The 27,935-nt window shown below is 36.3% G+C and overlaps 1 protein-coding gene across 1 annotated transcript; it reads right to left on the bottom strand.

Moving 5' to 3' along the window:
• LOC131876770 (uncharacterized) lies at positions 1-27,935 on the bottom strand. Its single transcript, XM_059222247.1, has 4 exons — positions 27,568-27,935; positions 27,251-27,468; positions 18,500-18,764; positions 1-128 (listed from the first exon to the last, which is right to left on the bottom strand). Exons 1-4 carry the CDS (start codon positions 27,920-27,922, stop codon positions 1-3), a joined length of 966 nt encoding a protein of 321 aa, XP_059078230.1. The 5' UTR covers positions 27,923-27,935.

Below are 27,935 nucleotides of genomic sequence, written 5' to 3'. Positions count from 1 at the left end.
CTACAGCCTCCTCCACTCGTGCCCACTAGCTGCCTCCTCTGCTTGTGCCCACCACCACTGCTTAGCAGCCGCTCCCTCTCTGCCACTCCTCACCAGAGCACCACCGAAGTGCTGCCATTGCCAGGCCCCTGCCACCAGACCTCCACCCTCTTGTCTCTTTAAGGGGGGGTTCAATTTTTGGCCATATCTTGAGCATACAGAGTCTTTTTTTTAAAAATGAATAGGCATCAAAAAGATGGTTCAGAGACAGACCTCAAGGTGTTGGACTTTTTCTTGATTTTGCTGTTTGACTGTACTTTTTTCCAATCAAAGTCGAGTCTCTTTTCTGCACTTCCGGGGGCGTATAATGGGCAAACGGACTTCGTTTTTCAAAAATGAATAGGCATTGGAAAGCTTGCAACATGTTCTATTCAGAAGAAGCAATGCAACAACATCATAACTCCTCACCTTAGGCATCTTCACCTTCCATAGGGAAAGGTCATGCTCTCACTACTCAAGCTTCGACGTATGGGTCCACTTGGATATTAGATTCTGGTGCTTCTCACCATGTGACTCACACTCAGCGGTTGGTTGCTTCTCTTGCCTCTTGTGATACTTCATAGATTGCAGTGGGTGACTCAGTTCAACTTTCAGTCTTGGATTCAAGTTTTGTCTCTTTGGAAGGGGGCACTCTACAGGATGTTCTGGTTGTCCTTGACATCTCGACGAACCTCCTATCTATTTATCAGATTTTCCATTCTAGCTCTGGTAAGACAGTTGAGTTCTCACCACATGATGTGGTTATTCAGGACCTCCATGACTCTAATTTGATTGTGGCTACTAGGAGTGTTGATACTGCATCTCATCTGTATAGATTTGATGGATTTTAGCCCTCTGCAGGTGCAAGTTTGTCTCTTATAGCACATGCAGATTTAGTAAGCTTTGGCATGAGCACTTGCGCCATGTCAATTACAGACATCTTGAGCAGATGAGTACACAGGAACTTGTTCTTGGGCTCCCATAGATTTCCTACACTGATGGTGTTTGTCATGTTTGTGTGCTTAGCAAGCATCACCGAAATCCCTTTCCGAAGGGAAGAGCCCCTCATGCTTTGGCACCCTTGGAGTTGATTCATAGTGATCTCATGTCATTTCCCACTACTTTTTCTGGGGCCAAGTATGTACTCACTTTTATTGATTACTTGTCTAGACGCACATGGGTGTACTTTCTTAAGTACAAGTCTTATGTCTTTGATTCATTTTGAATCTTCAAGATATTTGTAGAGAAGAAGTCTGGTTGTTCTATTCGATGGATACATACAGATAATGGGGGGAGTATATGAATCGGGTTGTCAGAGATTTTTGCACTAAGCATGGTTTGCAGCTTCAGTTTACTGTTCCCTACACCCCTCGGTAGAATGGTGTCATTGAGCACAAGAACAAAACTTTACGGGAGATGGCGAATTGTATAATTCAGTCCAGGTCCATGGATTCATCTTTTTGGGCTAAGGCGATCAATTGTGCCAACTATATTCAGAATCAGATGCCTCACAAGGCAATTCGACATATGACTCTTGAGGAGGCTTGGTCTCATGACAAGCCTGATGTTTCTTTTTTCAGAGTATTTCGCAGTGAGGCATGGGATTTTATTCCTGATGCTCAGAGGAAAGCAATGGAGTGGAAGAGCTAACCCCTCATTTTTGTTGGCTACTATGAGGATGTTAAGGCGTACAGGTTGTTTGATCCTGATTCCAGAGAGGTCTTGTTTCGACGAGATGTTCAGTTTGATGAGCGCCTTCCCACAATGGATACCCTAACTCCAGTGTCTACTCCTCCCACTGCATCTCTTCAAGATTATCTTGAGGATGATTCTGATGATGGTGTTGATAATCCTCTATCCCCACCTCCACTTGCTCCACCTAAGATGCCCAAGTGGGCTCACCTTACTGTTGAGGCGGCAGGTTCTATGGTTGGTGATCCTTCAGATACTTGTCACACCCGTTCTCATACTGTGGGTTCTATTTCTTTGAGTCATGCCATTTCAAATGATCCTCTGAAGTTTTCAGAGGCTACAAGACACCCTGAGTAGGATTGTGGTATGGAGGAGGAGTATTCTTCTTTGACGAGGAATCATACTTGAGATCTCTATCCTTTTCCTAAGGGCAAAAAGATGGTTAGGTGCCGCTGGTTGTATTACACTAAGTATGTTGTTGATGGTTCGATTGATAAGTACAAAGAAAATCTTGTTGTGAAGGGTTTCTCACAAGTTGAGGGTATTGATTACTCTGAGACATTTTCCCTTGTCACCAAGATGAACTCTATTCGCTTTGTACTATCTCTTGCAGCTTCTCAGGGATGACCCATTTTTCAGATGGATGTGAAGAGTGCCTTCTTGCATGGGGACCTACAGGAGGAAATCTATATGGAGCAACCTCAAGGATTTGTGCAAGACAGTTTTTTGGTTTGCAGACTTCGACATTCATTGTATGGTCTCAAAAAGGCCCCTCGGGCTTGGTATGAGAAGATGGATTCTTTCTTGCTCTCTATTGGTTTCACCCACAATAATTCTGATCACACAGTGTACATTCAACTTATTGAGGGTGAGATCTTGATTCTTGTGCTATATGTTGATGATCTCCTCATCACAAGTAGCTCATCCTCTATGATTCAACATATTTTACGAGCCTTGATGGATCAGTTTGAGATGACAGATCTCGGTCTTCAAGTGATTCGGTCTTCTGATGGGATCTACATTTACCAGTAGAAGTATTCTCTTGACATGCTTTGACGCTTTGGCATGCTTGATTGCAAGCTTGCTCCCACTCCTTTTCAGTCAAGGGTTGTTTTGATTACTACTTGTCCCACTCCTTCAGTAGATTCTACGCTTTATAGGCAGTTGGTTGGCAGTTTGTTGTACTTGACTCACACTCATCCTGATCTTTCCTTTGCGGTTGGCCTTGTCTCTCGATTCTCCCATGATCCTCATGAGAGTTATTGGCAAGCTACCAAACATATTTTGTGGTACATTCAAGGCTTTATTTCTCATGGCATTCACTACACATCAGGGGAACCTCACATTGTTGGCTACACTGACTCAGATTAGGCTGGTGATGTCACTGGTCAAAAGTCTACTTCTGGCTTTGTTTTTTGTCTTGGCTCTAGTCCTATCACATGGTCTTGCAAGAAGCAGACTGCTCATGCATTATCATCTATAGAAGCTGAGTATCGTTTTGTTGTGCTCGCCAATCAGGAGATCTTATGGCTTTGACAGTTGATGACTGAGTTTGGTTTTCCTCCTGATAGTCCCACTGTTCTTTGGTGTGACAATCAGAGTGCTATTCATATTTCTCGCAACCCAGTAGAGAATAAATGGATGAAGCACATTGAGATTCACATGCATTTTATCTGCTAGTTGATTTAGGATGGTTCTCTCATTCTGGAGTACATTCCCACTACTAAGCAGGTTGCTGACATCTTCACGAAACCTTTTGCATCATCGTGCTATCTTCAATTGTGCTCTATGCTTGGGGTGAAGGAATTTGTCCTTGGGGGTCTTTATGAGGCCTTCCTTCCTTCTTCTTCTTTCAACATGTTCTTTTACGTCTTTTTGGAGAGGAGTTTTTTCCCACTGGGTTTTCTCATTTTTCTTCGTTTCATAGAGATTTCATTGTATTTGGGTCCCTGATCAAACCTTGTTGCTGGGACCCATCTTTCCTGCTTTCAGTAGTTGTTCTAGGTTTTAGCTTCTCCCTAAGTCTAGCTTAAGGGGGGTGTTAGAGTAATCGGGTCTTTACTTGATTAATTAAACAAAATTTATTTAATTCTTTAAGTTCCCTATTATCTCTTTTTACACTTAGCTAACATTGGGTGCATAATAATTAATTCTTTTATTAATTATTATGTGCAAGCCTAGGTTTTCCCTTTTAGGGTTTCTTGACCTATTAGAGGTTAATTTTATTTTCCTTGTATTATTATCACATTACACATTTTGTGAATATTGAGCTCTCATCTTTTGAGCATATTTTCTGTGTATTATTTTTTCTGTTATTTGCATCCTTGCTTCTCCTTGTAACAGGTTATTCAACTTGCAGAGATCTTTAGGCTCCTATGGTGTTGTATTTCTCAACTCTCACAATTAATGTCAATTAACCGATAGGAAGAGCTAGTGAAAGGGAACTGTAACTGGTAAGTAAGTTTGTGGAGTGAACTAGTATTGCTAAGTATTGGAGAGTTGAACCGATAAACCCTACCTATTGATTTGATAAACCCTAACCAATTAAGTTTGGTCAATTGGTTATATTGGTTTATGATCTGATGATGAGCCGTAATGATTATGACACATATGCATATTGTATGGAGAGATTTTCAAAGTGTTTTTGGTGCATTGAGATAATGGTTTTAATATAGGGAATGAGCAAGTATATTGCATACAGTGCAAAGCACGTGATGAGTTACTAAGTTTGATGAAGCGGTGATCAAGGAGCAGTCAAGGCATTCTTGAATGATGTGCAAAGATTCTTATGTAATCCAATGGTCATACTTGAACTGACTTGTTTGTAATCTCTATGAGAGAATTAGGTTTTTGTTGTGTTAAAGACCTATTGATTTGATTATAAGGTCGATGAGTTTTTTTGTTTCATAGTTGGCAAAGTTTCAGTTGAGTGTGTGGTTGCCAAACCGGATGATGTATCTTCAGTTAGTGTAAAGGCATATAGGTGCATGAAAAGGATTTGAACAAGCAAGTGTAGTGCTATTCAAACAGATTAGCAAACCCCTATTGTTTTCTAACAATTACAACTGTTAAATCCCCTAATCGGGTAAGCTCTAACAAGCTTAGTGTTATTCAAATCCTCTAACCAGGTGGTCCATTAGCTTGGATTTCAAATCCTCTATCAATGTTACTCCTCATAGGGTATTGCTTCTAACAAGGCATTATAGTCAATCAATTAACTGGGTGGTCCCTAACAATATCTGTTCTTAACAAGACTTTTTGTAAAGCTTTAACAAGCTTGGCTTCTAATAGGGCGAACTTCAGAAGAGTTCAGATAGTTATCTTGTGAGACTCATCTCACCATGGTTTTTCCCATTTGTGTTTCCTCATCAAAATATTGTGTCAAGTGGTGAATGTTTTTGTGGTTATGTTTTCTGTGGTTGATTTGCTTAACTACTTAATCCACTTTGATAAGTCATGATAACTGACAACAATATGAAATGAGGTTTTACTTTTGTCTGTAAAGGTATTTGGATGTTTTTGAGTTTCAAGTTGTTTATTGTTAATCTATTGTAACAGACAACCAGTTTATCTTGATAGAGATATTGCATTTATAGTTCTAAGTCTACTTTGAGAAGTTGATTTTGAGATTGGTGAAGTTAATATCAGTTTTTCTATCTACTGAATCACTCCCCCCCTCTCAGTAGTTGACCAAATCCTTGTTTTTTCATCATACCATCAATTAGTATCAGAGCGTCTCAGGTCCTCTAAGGTCTAAGCCTAATTACTTGAGGTAAAGATCCTGTAGAACATGATGAAGAAAGAAGGTCCAAAGTTTAATAGAGAGAACTATAGAATATGGAGTGATAGAAAAAAAATTTATATCAAGATTCTTGGAAATCAATATTGGGAACATGTTGGTACTCAATATGTTGCACCTAGTGGGATTATGGTTGGTGACCAGAAGAAAGAGAAACAAGAAAACAATCAAGCATTAGAGGCTATTATCAGTTTTTTGTCTGATGCAAAATATGTAGATGTCCATGGTCTGGAAACTACATATGAGGTATGGAAGAAACTTGAAGAGATTTATAGCAGTGATGAACATGTGAAGATTGCCAAGGAAGAGAGTCTAAGAGGATAGTTTGATGATATGCAGATGGATGAAGGTGAAAATATACAACAGTATGGTTAAAGGATAAAAGAGATAGTTGGTGAGATCAAGAGTGTTGGTTGTAAAGTGGAAGATGCCATAGTGGTTAGTAAGGTATTGAGAACCCTGCTACTAGTCTACGCTATCCGAGTTGCAGCCATTCAGGAGCTAAAATCTATTGACAAAACTAAGGTAACCCTTGACTCCATTATTGGTAAGCTTACTACTTTTGAATTAAATGGTTATGATGGTAGTGTTCAGAAGTTTGAATCCACATTTAGAGCTTCAGTTTCTAACCCATCTATGAGAAAAAGTAGAGATGTCAGTCATAGTTATGAATCTAGATTCAATAGAGAAGTTGATGATGAAGACAGTTTGGTTGATCTTGAAGCATTGTTGGCCAAGCGGTTTCCCAAAGGAACCGGTAAATATAGAGGTAAATTACCTTTGAAATGTTTTGAATGCAACAAGATTGGACACATTGCTACTAATTGTCCTAATGGTGATAATGAGCACAAGCGAGAGAAATTCAAGAAGTACAAGGGAAAAGGCAAAAGAGATTGTCTTATTGTAGTTGATGGTGGTATCACTAATAAGGAATCTGATGGTGATGCTAATGAGGACATTGTGTTTGTAGCCATTAAAGAAGAGACATCTGATCAGAAATCTTTAGTTTTATGCATGGATAATTCTGATGATTGGATCATTGATAGTGGTTGTTCACACCATATGACCGATGATTGGAGCAAATTTCTTTCTTTAAAGAAATTTGATGGTGGAGCTGTAAGATTTGGCAATGACTCACCCTACATGGTTAAAGGTAAGGGAACTATTTCTCTTGATGGAAAGAGCAGTGCAGATGATGTCTACCAGGTTGAAGGTCTAAAGCACAATCTTTTGAGTGTTGCTCAACTCAATGACAAAGGATATCCATTGAATTTTAAGAATGGTATGTGCAAAATATATGGAAGCAAAGGTGAACTGATTGCAACTGGCAACCAGACTAAAGGTAACCTATTTCACCTGAGTCCTAAAGTCAGCAACTGTTTAATTGCTAAAGTAGATGATAATTGGCTTTGGCATAGGATATTTTGTCATATAAATTTTGACAACATTGTTAAAGTGAGTAAGTCCAAGACAGTGAGAGGTTTGCCTTAGTTGGACAAACCAGTTAATACTCTATGTAAGGAATGTCAGTTGGGAAAGATGACATCCTCAACTTTCAAGAGAAAATCTTTTTTAGCGAAACATTTGTTAGATTTGGTGCATACAGACCTCTGTGGACCAATAAGGAATAAAAGTATTCAAGGTGACATATATTTAATGATCTTCACTGATGATTGCTCAAGGATGATGTGGGTCACATTCTTGAAGGATAAAATAGAAGCATTCAGTAAGTTCAAGGCATTCAGGGCCTTAGTTGAAAAGGAGATTGGTAGGAAGATAAAGTGTTTGAGGACTAATCAAGGTGAAGAATTTACTTCTAAGGAATTCACTAGATATTGTGAAGAAAATGGTATCAAATGACAGCTTTCTGCACCAAGGACATCACAACAGAATGGTATTGCAGAGAGGAACAACCGGTCAGTTGTTGAAGCTACTAGGATGATGTTGATATAAGGAAGTGTAGCGAAAACTTTCTAGAGAGAAGATGTTAGCATAGTTGTCCACACTATGAACCAGATTTTGGTAAAAGTAGGTAAGGACAAGGCTCCTTATGAATACTGGTATGTGAGATCACCTAATGTTAGTTGTTTTAATATATTTGGAACTAAATTTTTTATTAAGAGATGTGACTATGATAGCAAATTTGAGGCTAAACGTGATTAAGGTATATTTCTTGGTTATTCCACCAAGAGTAAGGCCTACAAATGTTATAACAACCAGACACAGAGAATCATTGAGTGTTTATGAGCATCCTAAAGTCTCAGGGGAAACCAATGTGGAGAAAAAGGATGAAGATCCTTGCATTTTGTTTTTTGAACCAGAACCCGTGAAACCTGAAACTGTGAAAGAGAATGTTGTTGTACCAGTTCAACCAAAATACGTAGTTTCAGAAGAAGATGATGATAATGTAGAAGAAGAACTTGAAGATAATGATCATGTTATTCTGAGGTATGTGAGACTCAATCAAAATCCTGAATAGATTATTGGAGATAAGCATGCTAGAGTGTTAACTAGAAGAAGAATTAGAGAGAATCTTGCATGATCTCCACTATTGAGCCTAGAACTGCTAAGGAAGCATTTGGAGATGATCATTGGATCAAATCTATGGAGGAGGAGCTTGAACAAATTGAGAAGAATAACACATGGACCCTAGTACCCTGATCGGTGAATACAATTGTGATAGGTACTAAGTGGGTATTCAGGAACAAGTTGAATGAAGATGGTGTTGTAGTCCGCAACAAAGCTAAATTAGTTTGCAAAGGTTATGCACAAGAAGAAGGAGAAGATTATGGTGAGACTTTTGCACCAGTGGCTAGGCTAGAAGGTGTTAGAACTTTACTTGCATTTGCAGCACATAAGGGATTCAAAGTATATCAGATGGATGTAAAGTCAACATTTTTTAATGGAATACAAGAAGAAGAAGTATACTGAGCAGCCAGATGGTTATGCTTTGATTGATGAGAAAGACATGGTATGTAAGTTGCACAAAACATTGTATGGATTAAAGCAAGCACCAAGAGCATGGTATGAAAGGCTTCATTCACACTTGATGAAGATAGGTTTTCAGAGAACTAGTGAAGATAGCAACATATATCTCAAATCTGAAGGAGATAAAATATTGGTTAGTGAAGTGTTTGTAGATGATATCATATTTGGAGGGAATTATGAAATTAGCAATGACTTTGCAAATGAAATGAAAAGTGAGTTTTAAATGTCTCTAGTGGGAGAGATAAAAAATTTCCCAGGTTTGCAAATACAACAAATGAAGAGTGGTATTTTCATCACACAGTCTAAGTATGTGGAGGTATTAAAAACATTTTGTATGAGTGACTGTAAACCAGTTGGGACACCAATGATTATAGGTTGTAAGTTGTCTAAGAAAGATGAAGCTACATCTGTTGATGAGAAGGAGTACAGGTCAATGATTGGAAAATTGCACTATGTTGTTCATAGCAGACTGGATATAGCTCATGCAATTGGTCTAGTTGCTAGATTTCATAAGAATCCAAAGGAAACATATTTGATAGCAACCAAGAGGATATTCAGATATTTGAAAGGTACTGTTGACTATGGATTATGGTATCCATATGAAGGAAACTTTGACTTGAAGGTGTACATAAATGCAGATTGGGCAGGTAATGTTGATGATAGGAAAAGCACAACTGGTGGAGAATTCTTTCTTGGAGGAAGACTCATTTCATGGAGTAGCAAGAAGCAGATTTGTATATCACAGTCTACTATTGAATCTGAGTATGTTACAACTTATATGAATTGTACCTAGGCTATCTTGATGAGGCACATTCTGGAAGGTTTCGAGATGAAGTTTTCAGAACCTGTAAATATTTCCAAGGACCCTGTTTTGCACACACAAACCAAGCATATTGAATTGAAGTATCATTTCATGAGGAAAAAAGTGCAGAGTAAAGATGTGATCTTGGATCATGTTTCTACCAAGGAGCAACTTGTAGATATCTTTACTAAACCTCTACCTAAGACCGATGGTATGATGAAAGAATAGGTATCCGGTCAACTACTGAGACGGGGGGTGAATCAATAGATAGAAAAATTAATACAAACTTCACCAATCAATCTCTCAATGTAAACTTAGAACTAACAATGAAATAGTTTTTGTCAAGATAAAACTCATAAGATAAACCGGTTGTCTGTTACAACAATTTAACAGTAAACAAATTCTTCATTTCTCAATGCTTCCGATTATCATGACTTATCAAAAATAGTTGAGTAGTTAAGTAAATCAACCATGAAAACATAACCACAAAAACATTCACCACTTGACACAAATAGTTTTGACGTGGAAACCCAAATAGGTAAAAACCATAGTGAGATGAGACTCACAAGATAATATTTGAACTCTTCTGAAGTTTGCCCTATTAGGAGGCTAACCTGTTAAAGCTTTACAAAAAGTCCTGTTAAGAATTGATCCTATTAAGAATCACCCAGTTAAGGGATTGACTAAAAATTACTTGTTAGAAGCAATACCCTGTAAGGAGTAACCTCAGTAGAGGATTTGAAAATCCAATCTAATGGACCACCTTGTTAGAGGATTTGAATAGCACCAAGCTTGTTAGAGATTACCCAGTTAGGGGATTTCAATTCTATTGTAATTGTTAGAAAACAATAGGAGTTTACTGATCAGTCTGAATAGCACTACACTTGCTTGATCAGATCCATTTCATGCTCCTATCTGCCTTTACCCAAACTGTAGATGTATCATCCGGTTAGGAAACCACACACTCAACTGAATTGTGTCTATCTCTTTGCCAACTCTTAACAAAACAACTTCATCGACCTTAAATATAAATCAATTAGGTCAGTAACACAACAAAAACCTAATTCTCATTGAGATTACAAATAAATTCAGTTCAAGTATGACCATTGGATTACATAGCAATCTCTGCACATCAATCAAGAAAACCTTGATCGCTTCATCGATCTCAGTAACTCATCATGCGCTTTGCATTAGATGCAATCAACTTGCTCATTCCCTATACAAAAATCATTACAACAACTCACCAAAATCTCTTCAAATTGTCTTCATACAATAATCATACATGTCATAATCATTACTGCTCATCATCGGATCATAAACTAATGTAACCAATAAAATTGATCAATTAGAGTTTATCAAAAACAATAGGTAGGGTTTACCGATTACATCAATAGATAAGGTTTATACTGCTATATCGGTTACCAGTTCTCCTCACAAATTGTTCCTACCGGTTACAGTAACAATATTAACAATAATATCAACAATATTATTACTGGTTCAATTAACATCAATGACAACATACATATCATTAATTCATTGTTCATGCAAATGCCAACAATCTCCCCCTTTGGCATTGATGGCAATACAAATATCAATACCATTGATTGTTGCATGATTGTGAATAGGAATCCTAGTTTAAATTACCAAGCATTCACCGTTCTCTCTCAGTCTTTAGCTTGTCGATGGTTCTCCTTCCCATAATCACATAATTCTTCTCCCCCTTTGACAACAATGCCAAATTGAAATTAAAACATGTAATGTCAAATTTCATTGTGCATCAACAAACTACAACTTGATGCTCCCCCTATGGAATACATCCACTTCTACACCAATCCTCTTGTAAAATTTTGCAAGGAGCTTCAGGACTGATGTAATATACATCATACTTAACTGACTTCATGAAGAGGGACAACCCCTAACTGACTTCTAAGATACTCAAAAGTAATCTTAGGCAGAGGTTTAGTAAAAATATCTACAAGCCGCTCCTTGGTAGAAACATGCTCTAAGATCACGTCTTTACTCTAAACTTTTTCCCTCAAGAAATGATACTTCAATTTAATATGCTTCATTTGTGCATGCAAAATAGGGTTCTTAGAAATATTTATGGCACTTGTATTATCACATAAAATCTTTATAGGTTCTGAAATCTTCATCTTAAAACCTTCCAAAATGTGCCTCATCCATATAGCCTATGTGCAATTCATGTAAGCTCCAACATAATCAACTTCAATAGTAGATTGTGATGTACAACTTTGCTTCTTACTACTTCATGAAACAAGCCTTCCTCCAAGAAAAAATGCTCCACCGGTTGTGATTTTCCAGTCATCAACATTTCCTGCCCAATTTGCATCTGTGTACACCTTCAAGTTAAAATTTCTTCCATATGGATACCATAATCCATAGTCAACAGTACCTTTTAAGTACCTAAGAATCCTCTTGGTGGCTATCAGATGTGTTTTGTTAGGATTCTTCTGGAATCTAGCAACTATGCCAACTACATGAGCTATGCCTGGTCTGCTGTGAACAACATAGTGCAATTTTCCAATCATTGACCTGTATTCCTTCTCATCAATAGATTTAGATTCATCTTCATTGGACAACTTACAACCTATAACCATAGGTGTGCCAACTAGTTTACAGTCACTCATGCTAAATGTCTTCGAGACCTGTTTCACATACTTAGACTGTGTGATGAAAATACCATTCTTCATTTGTTGTATCTGCAAGCCTATAAAAAAATTTATTTCCCCCACTAAAGACATTTTAAACTCATTTTTCATTTCATCTGCAAAATTGTTGCTCATGTCATCATTACCTCCAAATATGATATCATCAACAAATACTTCGCTGACTAGTATTTGATCTCCTTTAGATTTGAGATATATGTTACTATCATCACTGGTTCACAAAAAGCCTATCTTAATCAGATGTGTATGAAGCCTTTCATACAATTCTTTAGGTGCTTTCTTTAATCCATATAAAGCTTTATGCAATCTGCATGCCATGTCTTTCTTATCAGTCAAAGCATAACCATCTAGTTGCTCAATGTATACATCTTCTTCAAGTATTCCATTCAAAAATGTTGACTTAACATCCATTTGGTATACCTTGAACTTCTTGTGTGCTACAAAAGCAAGTAAACTTCTGACACCTTCCAGTCTTGCCACTAGTGCAAAAGTCTCACCATAGTATTCTCCTTCCTCTTGTGCATAACCTTTGCAAACCAACCTAGCTTTGTTGCGAACCACAACACCATCTTCATTCAACTTGTTCCTGAAAACCCACTTAGTCCCTATCACATTTTTATTTACCGGCCATGTTATTAGGGTCCATGTGTTGTTCTTCTCAATTTGATCTAATTCCTCCTCCATAGCTTTAACCCAATGATCATCACCAAATGCCTCCTTAGCAGTTCTTGGTTCAATAGTGGAGATCATGCAAGAATTCTCTCTGATTCTTCTTTTGGTTAGTACTCCAGCATCCTTATCCCCAATAATCTATTCAAGATTGTGATTCAGTCTCACATATCTTGGAATAATATGATCATTATCTTCAGGTTCAACTTCTTCATTATCATCATCTTCTTCTGAATTTATTTGTTCCGGTTGGACTGGTATATCAGTATTCGCTTTGCTAAGTTTCAGATTTAATAGTTTCTGGTTCCAAAATCAAAATGCAAGGATCTTCATCCTTTTTCTTTGAACTGGTTCCTTCTGAGACTTCAGGAAATTCATCCACTCAAATATTAGCACTCTCAACAATTCTCTATGTCTAGTTGTTAAAACACTTGTAGGCCTTACTCTTGGTGGAATAGCTAAGAAATATACCTTCATCACTTTTAGCCTCAAATTTGCTAATATAATCACCTCTCTTAATAAAACATTTGCTTCCAAATATTCTAAAATAACTAACATTGGGTGATCTACCATACCAATATTCATAAGGAGTCTTTTCCTTACCTCTCTTTACTAGAATCCGGTTCATAGTGTACACTATTGTGCTAACAACTTCTCTCCAAAAAATTTTGCTACACCTCCTTGTATCAACATCATCATAAAAGCTTCAACAACTGGGCAGTTGTTTCTCTCTGTGATACCATTATGTTGTGGTGTCCTTGGTGAAAAAAGTTGCTGCTTGATACCATTTTCTTCACAATACCTAGTTAATTCCTCAGAAGTAAATTCATCTCCTTGATCTGTCCTTAGACACTTTATCATTTTACCACTCTCTTTCTTAGCTATGGCCCTAAAGCCTTGAACTTACCAAAAGATTCAATATTATCCTTCAAGAATGTGACCCACATCATCCTTGAGCAATCATCAATGAAGATCATAAAATATCTGTCACCTTGAATACTTTTTGTTCTTATTGGTCCACAAAGATTTGTATGAACCAAATCTAACAAATGTTCCATTGAAAAATATTTGCTCTTCAAAGTTGAGGATGTCATTTTTCCCAACTGACATTCTTTGCAGAGAGCATTAACTGGTTTATCTAATTGTGGTAAACCTCTCACTGTCTTGGACTTACTCACTTTAACAATGTTATCAAAGTTTATATGACAAAATCTCCTATGCCAAAGCTAACTATCATCTATCTTTGCAATTAAATAGTTGCTGACTTTAGGATTAAGATGAAATAAGTTACCTTTAGTTTGCTTCCTGGTTGCAATTAGTTCACCTTTGTTGTCATAGATCTTGCACATACCATTTTTAAATTCCAGAGGGTATCCTCTTTCATTGAGTTGTGCCACACTCAAAATATTGTTCTTTAAACCTTCAACCCAATAGACATCATCTACACGACTATTTCCATTAAGAGAAATAGTTCCCTTACCTTTAACCATGCAGAGTGAGTCATTACCAAATCTTACAACTTCGCCATCAAATTCCTTCAGAGAAAGAAATTCGCTCCGATCACTAGTCATGTGAAGTGAACAACCACTATCAATGATCCAATCATCAGAGTTATCCATCCTAGATACTAATGCCTTCTGGTCTGACATCTCTTCTCTAATAGCTACAAACACAATGCCTTCATTAGCATCACCATCAGATTCCTCATCAGTGATACCACCATCAATAACAATAAGACAATCTCTTTTGCCTTTACCCTTGTCCTTCTTGAATTTCTCTCATTTGTGCTCATTATCACCATTAGGGCAGTTAGCAACAATGTGTCCTATCTTGTTGCATGCAAAACATTTAAAAGGTAATTTACCTCTATATTTGCCTGTACCTCTGGGCAACCGCTTAGCCAATAATGCTTCAAGCTCAACTAAGTTGTCTTCATCATTTGCTTCTCTTCTAGATCTGGATTCATAACTATGACTGACATCTCTACTTTTTCTTACAGATGGGTTAGAAACAAAATCTCTAAATGCAGACTCATATTTATGTACACTACCATCATAACCATTTAATTCAAAAGCGGTAAGCTTTCCAATGATGGAGTCAAGAGTTACCTTATTTTGTCAATGGACTTCAGGTCTTGAATAGCTGCAACTCAAATAGACTGATAGCAGGGTTCTCAGTACCTTACTGATCACTATGGAATCTTCCACTTTGCCTCCTGCACTCTTAATTTCGTCGACTATCTCTTTTATCCTTTGACCATACTGCTGGATATTCTCACCTTCAGCCATCTGTATATCATCAAACTTTCCTCTTAAACTCTCCTCTTTAACAATCTTAACATGTTCATCACCGCTATAAATCTCTTCAAGTTTTTTCCATACCTCATATGCATTTTCAAGACCATGAACATCTACATATTCTGCATCAGACAAAGAACTAATAATAGCCTCCAGTTCTTGATGATTTTATTTTTTCTCTTTCTTGTGATCATCAAACAACATCCTAGTAGGTGCAACATACTTAGTATCGACATGTTCCCAATACTGGCTTCCCAAACTCTTGATATAAATTTTCATTCTGTCACTCCATATCCTGTAGTTCTCTCTATTAAACTTCAGACCTTCCTTCTTCATCGTGATCTAGCAGATCTTTACCTTGAGTTGTTAGGGTTAGACCTTAGAGGACCTCATATGCTCTTATACCAATTGACGGTATGATGAAAGAATAAGTATCTGATCAACTACTGAGAAGGGGGGTGAATCAGTAGATAGAAAAACTGATACAAACTTCACCAATCAATCTCTCAATGTAAACTTAGAACTAACAATGAAATAGTCTCTATCAAGATAAAACTCATAAGATAAACCGGTTGTTTGTTACAACAATTTAATAGTAAACAACTTCTTCATTTCTCAATGCTTCCAGTTATCATGACTTATAAAAAATAGTTAAGTAGTTAAGTAAATCAACCATGAAAACATAACCACAAAAACATTCACCACTTGACACAAATATTTTTGATGTGGAAACCCAAATAGGTAAAAACCATGGTGAGATTAGACTCACAAGATAATATCTAAACTCTTTTGAAGTTCGCCCTGTTAGGAACCTAGCTTATTAAAGCTTTACAAAAAGTCCTATTAAGAACTGATCTTGCTAGGAATCACCTAGTTAAGGGATTGACTACAAATGCCTTTCTAGAAGCGATACCCTGTAAGGAGTAACCTTTGTAGGGGATTTGAAAATATAATCTAATGGACTACCTTGTTAGAGGATTTGAATAGCACCAAGCTTGTTAGAGCTTACCTGGTTAGGGGATTTCAATTTTGCTGTAATTGTTAGAAAACAACAGGAGTTTTCTGATATGTCTGAATAGCACTACACTTGCTTGATCAAATCCATTTCATGCTCCTATCTTCCTTTACTCAAACTGTAGATATATCATCGGGTTAGGCAACCACACACTAAACTAAACTATGTCTATCTCTTTGCCAACTCTTTCCAACTCTTAATGAAACAACTTCATCGACCTTAAATACAAATTAATTAGGTCGGTAACACAACAAAAACCTTATTCTCATCGAGATTACAAACAAATTCAGTTCAAGTATGACCATTTGATTATATAGCAATCTCTACACATCAATCAAGAAAACCTTGATCGCTCCTTGACTACCGCTTCATCGATCTTAGTAACTCATCACGTGCTTTGCATTAGATGCAATCAACTTTCTCATTCCCTAGACAAAAACTGTTACAACAACTCGCCAAAATCTCTTCAAATAGTCTTTATACAAAAATCATACATGTCATAATTATTACCGCTCATCATCAGATCATAAACCAATATGACCAATAAACTTGATCGGTTAGGGTTTATCAGTTGCATCAATAGATAAGGTTTATATCGTTACACCGGTTACCGGTTCTCCTCATAAATTCTTTATACCGATTACAGCAACAATATTAACAATAATATCAACAATATCATTACCGGTTCAATTGACATCAATGACAACATACATTTCATTAATTCAATCTTCATGCAAATGCCAACAAAGACTACTTTTGAGCATCTTAGAAGTAGCTAGGGGTTGTATTCCTTCGTGAGGTGAATTGAGCATGATGTAGAGTACATCAGTCTCAGAGCTACTTGCAGAATTTTATAGTAGGATTGATGTAGGAGTGGAGTTATTCCACAGGGGGAGCATCAAGTTGCAAGTTGTTGATGTTGAATAGTGAAGTTTGACATTGCATGTTTTACTTTCAATTTGGCATTGTTGTCAAAGGGGGAGAAGAGCTATGTGATTATGGGGAGAAGAACCAGTGACCAGCTGAAGACAAGGAGAGTACATGGTAAAATGCAAACTAGGATTCCTATTCACAATCATATCAATTAATGGTATTGATCTTTTTATTGCCATCAATGCCAAAGGGGGAGATTGTTGGCATTTGCATGAAGATTGCATTAATGAAATGTTATGTTGTCATTGATGTCAATCAACCAGTAATGATGTTGTTGTAACCTTTTTTTGTAACCAATAGGAAGAGCTAGTGAAAGGGAACTGTAACCGATAGGTAAGTTTGTGGAGTGAACCGATATTGCTAAGTATTGGAGAGTTGAACCAGTAAACCCTACATTTTGTTTTTAGAAACCCTAACCGATTAAGTTTGGTGAATTGGTTATATTAGTTTATGATCTGATGATGAGCGGTAATGATTATGACACGTATGCATATTGTATGGAGAGAGTTTCAAAGTGTTTTTGGCATGTTGAGATAATGCTTTTTATCTAGGGAATGAGAAAGTATATTTCATGTATTGCAAAGCGCGTGACGAGTTACTAAGTTTGATGAAGCGATGATCAAGGAGCAGTCAAGGCTTTCTTGAATGATGTGCAGAGATTGTTATGTAATCCAATCGTCATACTTGAACCGAATTGTTTGTAATCTCTATGAGAGAATTAGGTTTTTGTTGTGTTACCAACTTATTCATTTGTTTATAAGGTTGATGAGTTGTTTTGTTTCAGAGTTGGCAAAGTTTCAATTGAGTGTGTGGTTGCCGAATTGGATGATGTATCTACAGTTAGTGTAAAGGTAGATAGGAGCATGAAAAGGATCTGAACAAGCAAGTGTAGTGCTATTCAAATAGATCAACAAACTTCTATTGTTTTCTAACAATTACACCAGTTAAATCCCCTAACTGGGTAAGCTATAACAAGCTTAGTGTTATTCAAATTCTCTAACCAGGTCCATTATCTTGGATTTCAAATCCTCTATCAAGGTTACTCCTCACAGGGTATTGCTTCTAACAAGGAATTATAGTCAATCCCTTAACCGGGTGGTAACTAACAAGATATGTTCTTAACAGGACTTTTTGTAAAGCTTTAACAGGCTTGGCTCCTAACAGGGCGAACTTCAGAAGAGTTCAAATAGTTATCTTGTGAGTCTGATCTCACCATGGTTTTTCCCATTTGGGTTTCCATTTCAAAATATTATGTCAAGTGGTCAATGTTTTTGTGGTTATGTTTTCTATGTTTGAATTGCTTAACTACTTAATCCACTTTGATAAGTCATGATAACCGACAAAAATATTAAATGAGGTTTTACTTTTGTCAGTAAAAGTAATTGGATGTTTGTGAGTTTCAGGTTGTTTACTATTAATCTATAATAGACAACCAGTTTAACTTGATAATTTATCTTGACGGAGATATTGCATTTATAGTTCTAAGTTTACTTTGAGAAGTTGATTTTGAGATTGGTGAAGTTAATATCATTTTTTCTATCTACTGATTCACACCCCCCCCTCTCAGTAGTTGACCGGATCCTTCTTCTTTCATCATACCATCATTATCATCTTCTCCAACCATTCTTTCTATGAGTATCTCAACAAGATCCTCTGGAAGATAATCAACAATATCAGTAGCAACCAAATTGTTTTGAGCCAAATAATTTATGAATGCTTTACCAATAGTATCATGTTCATAAGATACATAATTGTGATATGAATTACCAACAGTCTTCACACCACCAGGCTTCTTGGTCATTTCAAGCACCATGTCTACTATAAGATCATCATAATAATAATAATAATCATCATCATCTTCTTTCTAAATTATTTCAACTTCCTTATTTTGAGAAACTTTATGTTCTACCTTCATCTCTTCTTCTTCATCATTGTTGTCTATAGCCACCATTTTAATATCCTTCTCTGAAACACCTTTTCCTTTCCTCTGAACCTTAAAGTAGGAGGTAGATGCCTTTGTGGATAGCCCTCTATATTTATTCACTTTCTTTTCCGGCTTTATCACTCTGGACCTTCCAAGAATATCTTCCCCTTGCTCCAAATCTCTTTGCATTTTGATCCTTCGGCATCTTTAAAAAAATTTTTGCTAACCTCATGCATTCATGTTTTGAAACTTCATAAGGTAACAAAGTTACCCAAGAAACTCTAGGAACTACTACTTCTAAAAAGCAGTTATCTTTATCTACCACAAACACAATGTCATTCTCATACCAATCTAGAACTTTAGGAGGAATATGATTCCTCAAAACCAACACATTTATGAGCTTCTCAAAGAAATTCTTGCACATTTTAAAACTATCATCCAAACTATCTAAGTAACTCTTAATCTAACATCCAAAAGACATATCTCCTCTCCATGCAATATTCTCAATGTCAGGCAAATCATTCAGAAAATAGAAAACTAAAAAAACAATCAAAGAACCATAATAGAATGGATACATATCACTCTTTGTCATCTTTATATTATTGAATGATTGTCGCCTCAAAATCTCATTCAAATCATATTCAACATTTTCTTTGAACATCTTGTAAACCACATAAACTCTGATAGATGCACAAGAACCTTCTCTATTCTTGTAATAAGATTTATATGATATCCCCATTGTTGCATGCATAACATCAACATCTCTGATAGAATCAATTCTCTAATCTCTTTCATCTGATATTATTCTGCTCAACAAATTCACTTCAACATTCTTCACTGGTTTCAACATCGACACTTCTCTAGTAGCACATAACCCTGTCACAACTTGCAATACTTCCTTCGAAATCAAGTAAGGTTTATGAAGCTAGATATATTCATCATGAATTCTACTAAGAACAATTCTAATAATTTCTTCTTCTTCAAACATTGGGAAATAATTCCAAGTATCCAAACCCTTGTGCCCTAGGCTTCTGAATTCATTCTTCAACCTTTGTGAACTATCAACCAAATTACTCTGTTTGAAAACCCTAATTTTCCAATGATCATACTCTTGTAAAGAAACATGATTATATTGACAAACATACTCTTTATGAATAATGTGATCATCAACACACAAAAAAATCTCCAATCGAAACTATATATGATGAAATGAAAGGCTTTAATTCATACTCAGGATAGGGCTCATCATGTTGATACTTACAGTTTTTGCCATTTCACCAAATCATTGCTCTACAATTCCTTTTCACACACTTTCATTTTAATTCCTTCCTTATTTCTCCTTCACTTCCTAAATTGCTAATGCATAAATGATTGTAATCACCAAAATAAATTATCAAGAATTAGGTTTTCAAAAAGCTGATACACTATTTTCTGAACCTCTAAAAATTACATATGTACTACAAGATAAGATCAAAACCTCTAGAAAAACATCACACACATCTGTCATGCTAAGAGGATACCCCAAGAGGGATCAAAAGATTTTATCATTGAAGTTCCCCCTCAGACCCTTCTATCTGAGTCAATTATCGGAAGACGGAACTGTACCCTCAACGGATGTCGAACCACCTTCAACATTTCGTTTAGTCTTCTCTTATGATTTCTTTACACATAACTTCTTTCCTTTTCCATTAGTGTCTACCACATTCTCCGGATAAGAATTCTTTCCTTTAATCCTTTTACAAAATATTACAATGTCCCCAACAACATTACAAATATAGCATACCAAACCATTCTGCATCATACTCCCATTCACATTTATTCTGAAGTTCCTATTCAACCTGCATCCAATAGATTTGTGCCCAAATAGATTCCAAACATAGCAACATCCATTAAAAGATCTCACACTATTGCTCATATTCATTTTGCTTCTACATTCACTAGCCTTGTGACCAAACTTATTGTAATAATGACAATTTTCATTGAAAGAATAGTTCCTTATCTAATTTTTGCATTCACTCACTCTGTGTCCTACTTGATTGCATGAAAAACAATTTCCTTTGAAAGATAAATACTCGAAAGAAACATTAGGAGGTCTTTGATTCACTACAAAATTTTGGAAATTTTGATTAGGCATGAAAATCTTCTTATGCTCAGTAGCATTTCTCATCCCTTTGTCTTTCTCTTCATTAATATTTTAGAATTCACCAAAATCTCCATTATTCTGAAACTACAAGATTGATTCTTGTATCTCTTTTCCTCCTTTCAAACTCAAGCCATTACTAATCTGATCTTTAGCATCTTTGAGTTCTTTCTTGCAATTTTTCACTTCTTCTTATAACTTCCAACATTGTTTGGTCTTCTCATCAAGCTTTGTTTCATATTCATCAATTTCTTTCTTTCCCTTGTCCAAAAAAACCTCTTAAGAAAGTAATCTTATCAATTACCTTCTTATAATTGTCTTTGTACTCATCCAAATCAACCAATGTAGATCTTAGTTCTCCTTCCATATCAACAACTCCTTCAACATCATCCCAATCACCTTGATCTAAAGCATCCATAGTAATCAACTCTTCTTCAAACATAGTGTTCATAAACTCCAGATCTACCTCAAGCGATTGAGCTTACTCAAGAGGAACCTTTCTCTTAGACCAATTGTTGAACACACATCGAATGTTGAGAGGGGGGCGAATCAACATAAATTAAAATTCCAGACTGCAAACTTATGTTAACCAATTAACTCCTAATATACACATCAAGAGCATTGAATAAGTTCATCATAAACCATCCATACAAGAAAACCAATATTTTATACATGGAAAACCCAAACAAGGAAAAACCACGGTGAGTGTTAACTCACAAGATAATCCACTATATATAAAAATTATTACAAAAGAGAGATCTCACTACTTCAGACTTGTAGACCAAGGCTAACTTCTCATGGCACAAGATAGAAAAGAGGACTTGCAAACTTGAAGCTAACTGCAATAGGGCAAGATACAAATTTACAACCTTCAAGAAAATAAGTGTATGAATAAAAGAATCTCCATATGCTAATTATAGCCACTATTAAAGCACAATCTTTGACCTTACTAAAATATTCAGACAGTGAGATCTTCCAAATTACTGCATCTACATTCACTGACACTTATGTACTACAAAACCAACACAAATCACATTGACATCCTTACATCAAGTCACACATACTCACCACCGAATCCAATTCACTCACATCTCATATATGTATATCACTCGATATATTATTTTCAATAAATCGTCATGTATATATATCAAACCAGAACATAAACATTTTCACCAAGTCGACCAAAAGGAAGATTGAAACATGTACACAAATTTTTGACTTAAGATATACAAACGAACTGAAATATAAAACATGCAACATAAATTGGACCTAAACCAACATCCAACAAGCAACACTGAATTGATAGAATATATCACACGAAATCACCGAACCAAGGAGAATACATCAAACTTCGATAACATATCCCAACGCATGCATTGAAAGAGTCTAGACCAAAATAGGCAACACCTAGACCATATAGATAAAACTTCCAACAATCCTCACCATCAAAATGAGCTAATACAAACTAGAACAACTTCCAATGCAATCTATCTATATCCAACTAGTAAAAACTAATCCTAACTACCTCCGATGCAAACATAATCATAACAACCAATACAAAAGAATAATTGCAAATACTTCAATGAAATACTACAACACTGAATCCTACACAACAGATGTTTAATTCCACACATCAGATGTCCATACTAGAACATATCCAAACCACACTACTTGACATAAATGACAATCAAAGAACACAAATTTGTAACAAGAGGGTGGTTTTTGAGCCAACTTGTTAGCATGCTTTAATGTTTATCTACACGTTTCATTTGATGTTGACCTTGGAGGATGTGTTAGCATGTACGGTTCATTGAAACCATTTGAAAAAGTTGTATTGTGATGTTTTTAAATCCTCTCTATCTCGTGGAGTGGACCAAAATGAATATTTAGGTCTGAGTGGCCGAATTTATGTAATATTATATTTTCTATCGATAATTGACCTAGTTAGGGTTTTAATGATTAACCTTGTATAAAAAGAAGTGTGGATGTGTGAGTAAATGCATGAAAGGTGTGTGAATTTACAAACAAAAAATATTGATGACTTGCAAATAGGTGTGATGTTAGAGTTGTATGAAAATTAGTTCTAAAGAGATTTGATGATGATATATTCTGTATAGTAGTATTTGGAGATAATGTTTGAAGTTAGATGCATTTTCCATGATCTTGGTCACTTGACACAGTGATTCAAGGATAATTTTATGATTAGGTGATCCTTTTCTTTTAAATTTAGCTATTCTTTTATCTACCAAAAGAGAGTGAGTCCCTTGGTAATTTTATGTATCTTGCCCTTGTTGAATATTCGAGCAACTGAGAGGGGGGCTGAATCAATTGATAAATTAAATAATTTATTTAATGCTTTCACATAACCGGAATAACCAATATAATTAATTAAAGTATATATAACATGAAAATACATACACACAACACATCACACAATGAATACCAGAAATGATGTGGAAAACTATTAGAGAGTTCAAATAACTGGAAGACAACTGAGAGGCAAGGTGAATCAGTTGTCATAGATTACAGGAATCATTATCAATTTAAACTTTAATACTGAAACCCAAAACATTAATACCGAAATAGAAGTTAATCAATTAAGAATAAACAATAATCATAGAATAAAAGCCATCCACACAACACCAAGATTTGTACGTGGAAAACCCGATAAAGTGAAAAACCACGGTGGGAAGCCTACCCGTAGTCAAATAATACTTCTACCGTAAGTATGTGAATTACAATTGAGGGGCTTGCACTTGCAGGAAGTCCAATAGCCTAGAGCACACTGCTCATCACAAAAGGAGCCTTACTCACTACATATAAATCCAAACTACGATTTGGAGAAGTGTTGAACTGCAAAAGATAGCATCTCCTATGCCTGAGTATAGTTTTGGTTAAGCTCAATACCAGAGGACTAAATCCTCTTACATAAACCCAATTCAATCTCCAATTATCGACCAAATACTTGTTGGAAAATGCACACTCCAATGAGAAATTGTAGGTGATTGAAGGTATTGTCATTGATGACAACCTTACAATCCTATGACACTGGCATAGGCACCGACACAGACACAAGCACCAACACCGACAGCGACAAAGATATTTACCGGCACCCTAGCCAACAGGATTTTGTTTTTTATATTTTATTTAATTGTAAAATCTTTTTGTAAAGCCGACAAGGCGAATTGTAATAGGACTCATATAAGTATGAGGTCTTGTAAATCATTTGTGTAAGCAAGTAAGTAATGTAATAGGTAGATGCAAATATTAAGGCAGATTTTGGAATAAGGTTTATGGAAGTTGTATGAGCTTAAACCAATACTGAACCTAGCATAGAAGATGCTGAACCGAAGAAGTACATGATATTGGATTTACATAATCCATTTTTGTAAGTCAGTGAGACTTCCCTTTTTGTAATTAAGCAGTGAGCTTTAGGCAGTTGGCCTTCTTGCATGTGGAGGCCCCTATTGTAAGTAATATTCACTTATTAGCTAGTGAGCGAATATTATGGATCACAAATCCCATCGAGGTTTTTCCCACACCGGGTTTCTTCATTAAAAATATTGTGTTATGGTGTGCTTTCTATGTTGTGTTTACTGTTCTTATTTACTGCATTAATTCTTGTTTGCCGGTACACTGTTTTGAAATGCAATTCATTGAATAAGTTCAAATAATCCATTAATCAGTTAGATACTGATTCACACCCCCCCCCCTCTCAGTATCTTTGGGAATCCTAACAATTGGTATCAGAGTTTGGTCCTCTATTTTCAAAAGCCTAACAGCTTGAGGAAGATTCTGACACCGATAGAGATGGAAAACTTCAGGAAGCAATTAGAAATAGCTCTTTTAGATTATGATGCAGAAAAGTTGAAAAATATGAAACTTGAAGATGATCTGAAGGCTGCACAGGAAATCATTCAAGGACTTCAAGAAAATCTCACTATTGCTAGGAACAAAAGAAGAGAACTTTCTGAGAAGATGTAGAGTGATGATGGGGAAAAAGAAACTCTTAATGATCTTGTAAGCAAGATGAAGCAAGAAAACATGACCTTGAGGAATGAGATGCAAGATATGACTATGAGGTTTTGTAAAGACATTGACGACTGAAAGAAGAATGAAGATGACTTGACTAGGAGAATTAATGATGCTGGAAATGAAAATATAAGACTAAGTCATGAAAATGATATGTTGAAAATAGATATGATTCACTTAGAGCATGATAAAACTGAACTCATGAGATAGAAAGATTTATTGGAAAATAAGTTGGCTACTGCAAATCAACATAGAAAAATTCAAGAAAAGTTCAGAGGAACTTGATTACATGGTGAAAAATCAGAAACCTAATGGAGATACTAATGGCCTTGGCTTTGAATTTGGTGAAAGCTTCAGTACTGCAAACAATCATGATCATAGTAAACCAGTAAGACAACCTAATGCCTACAAATTTAATGGGAAATGATTTAATTGTAACAAGTATGGTCATAGAGAAAATCAATGTAGATCTGGAAATTATGAGAACACCAATGCACCCACCAGTCAATGTTCTAAATGCAAAAAAGTTGGTCATAATTCAGAAAATTGTAGAATGAATGTAAGATGTTGTGTTTGCGGAAGATTTGGACACTTATCTAACCAATGCAGAACACATACCGGCATAGGATATGGAAAAGCTATTTAGAAAAACAATGTGACTTGTTATGCTTGTAACAAGATTGGACATATTGCAAAATTTTGTAGAAGTAAGGCATCACCGACAAATAACAAAGGACCTAGTTTGAAAGAGGTAAAACAAGAATTCTCAAAACAATGGATTAGAAAGTCGGATATGAATGTTAATGAAGTTATTCCTTCACCGGTAGAACAAAGTATCACTCCACCCGCAAGAGATTCTTCATCTAACTGAAAAGAAACCTTTTGGGGGTATGGCAAGAAATTGAAAAACATGCTAATTTACCCTTGGTTGATGGTGAGAAGTTGAATTACTTCTTTACTGGCAGATGTGTTAAGTTTCACTTAACCGGCAGACATTTAATGTGGTAGTTGAAGGAAATGACATTATAAAGCAAGTGTTTTGGCTCTTTTTCATTCATCGAGCTTTCAAATTTCCTTAGAGTGCAAAAATCCCAAGCTAAGGCATCCATAGCGAGAAGTGAAGCAAATCATTCAAGCATTCATACCTAAAGGCCAATTAAGGTATTTATATAATGGCTTCCTCCTTTGCACCTGAATTTATTGCAAACCCTACTATAATTGAAGTTGTTAAGCACCCTAGACCCATATTTAAAATTATTCCTGAAATTGCGAAGAAAGATGATACCCTAGGAGCATTTTCAAAAATACCCAAAGGAGTTGTATATGTTGAGGATCATAGAATTTACATACATTGTCATATTGAAGAACTAGGAGCTAAAGAGATAATGAAAATGTATAGAACAGTAATTTGTGATGTTAATGGGAATGTCAAACCGAAACATAAGATAGTTGAAACCAAAGAAACGGGACTCGGACTCGGCTCGGACTTGGCAAGGCCAAATCGGACTTGGACTCGGGACTCGGCGTCAGACTCGGCTCCAGACTCAGCTGGACTCGGGAAAGTGAAAAACTCAAAAAATTTAGAGATTTTTTAAGATTTAAAACTTGTTTCATGCACCCTTTATTGAATAAGACACAATAACATCATCAAACTTGGCTCATTTCATTACATAATACATACACAAGTATACATCTATGATCTATCACATAAGCATAAACACAAATTGTAGCTGAAGGAAATAACAAACATAGATATATAAATATTGTCAAATGTATACAATATTACAAAACTCATGGAATAAAAAATCCATGTCATCATATGATCATCATCAAATGTTCCATACAAATAACAAAGGTAAATACATCTACAAGCCTATGGCGCAGAGGAGTCTGCACCCTCCGGCCCCGACGTCGGCTCCGATGAAGGCCCCGGCCCCCTATGAAGGCGTCTAAGGTAGGTCATAGATGATTGGGCAGCCATAGCCACTCCTCATGACACCACGCCATGCTCACCAACATCAGGAACATCTGTGTCACTGTCACCATCTGTGTCACTATCACCATCTGCCTCTGAATCTCCTCTCTCTGCTCGTGCTCTCTATGCCTCCTCTACCATGGCTACAGCCTCAGCCTCTATATCTACCTGGTCGATCCAATCAATGTCATCATCACTAAAGATAGCCACAGGATCTGTCTCAATGGCCCACTCTGCCTCAGGATCAACCTCATCTAGAATGATAGGAGAGATGTCAGCTAATGCATTCTTTCTCATTCTCAGGTGGAGGTTGTAGTGAACAAAGATAAGATCATTCATCTTCTCCACGGATAATCTATTGCGCCTCTTGGAGTGTATGTGCTCAAACATACTCCAATTGCGCTCACAACCAGATGCACTGCATGGTTGGCTCAAGATGCGAATGGCCAACTTCTGAAGATTTGGTGTCGTTGGGCCAAAAAAGCTCCACCAATTATCTGAGTTTGAAATGAGAAAAATAAATAAAATCAGTCTCTCATAAACTCATTTAACAATATACAATAAAACTAAAATTAAGCCTTACAATTTATTTTTACCTGGCATCATAGTTGTCCTACTTTCTTTGGCGATAGGATGAGAAAAGGTCTCCCCTTGTGCATTTGAGAACAACTGTAGCTCTCGCATAAGATCTGTCTGAGTACAACCAACAGGTGCCATCTTCTCCATGACTAAGTATAGCCCATCAAGGACCTCCGCATCAGCCCTGAAAGTAGGGCTAAAATGGAATGCCAGATTCAAATAATAGGCTGCTGCATGGATGGGCCTATGAAGCTGATGATGCCATCTCTTATCAATGATCTGCCAAATGGGACCATACTTGCTCTCATCTCCTGCATAGATAGATTTGATGCCCTCTTTTGCCCTATCCATGCCCTCATATATGTAGCCCATTGCGGGCTTTTCT

This window comes from Cryptomeria japonica, chromosome 6 (assembly GCF_030272615.1).
Source record: "Cryptomeria japonica chromosome 6, Sugi_1.0, whole genome shotgun sequence".
NCBI classification, from domain to species: domain Eukaryota; kingdom Viridiplantae; phylum Streptophyta; class Pinopsida; order Cupressales; family Cupressaceae; genus Cryptomeria; species Cryptomeria japonica.
The sequence above is the reverse complement of the archived record's forward strand: the minus strand, read 5'-3'. Positions and strand labels throughout refer to the sequence as shown.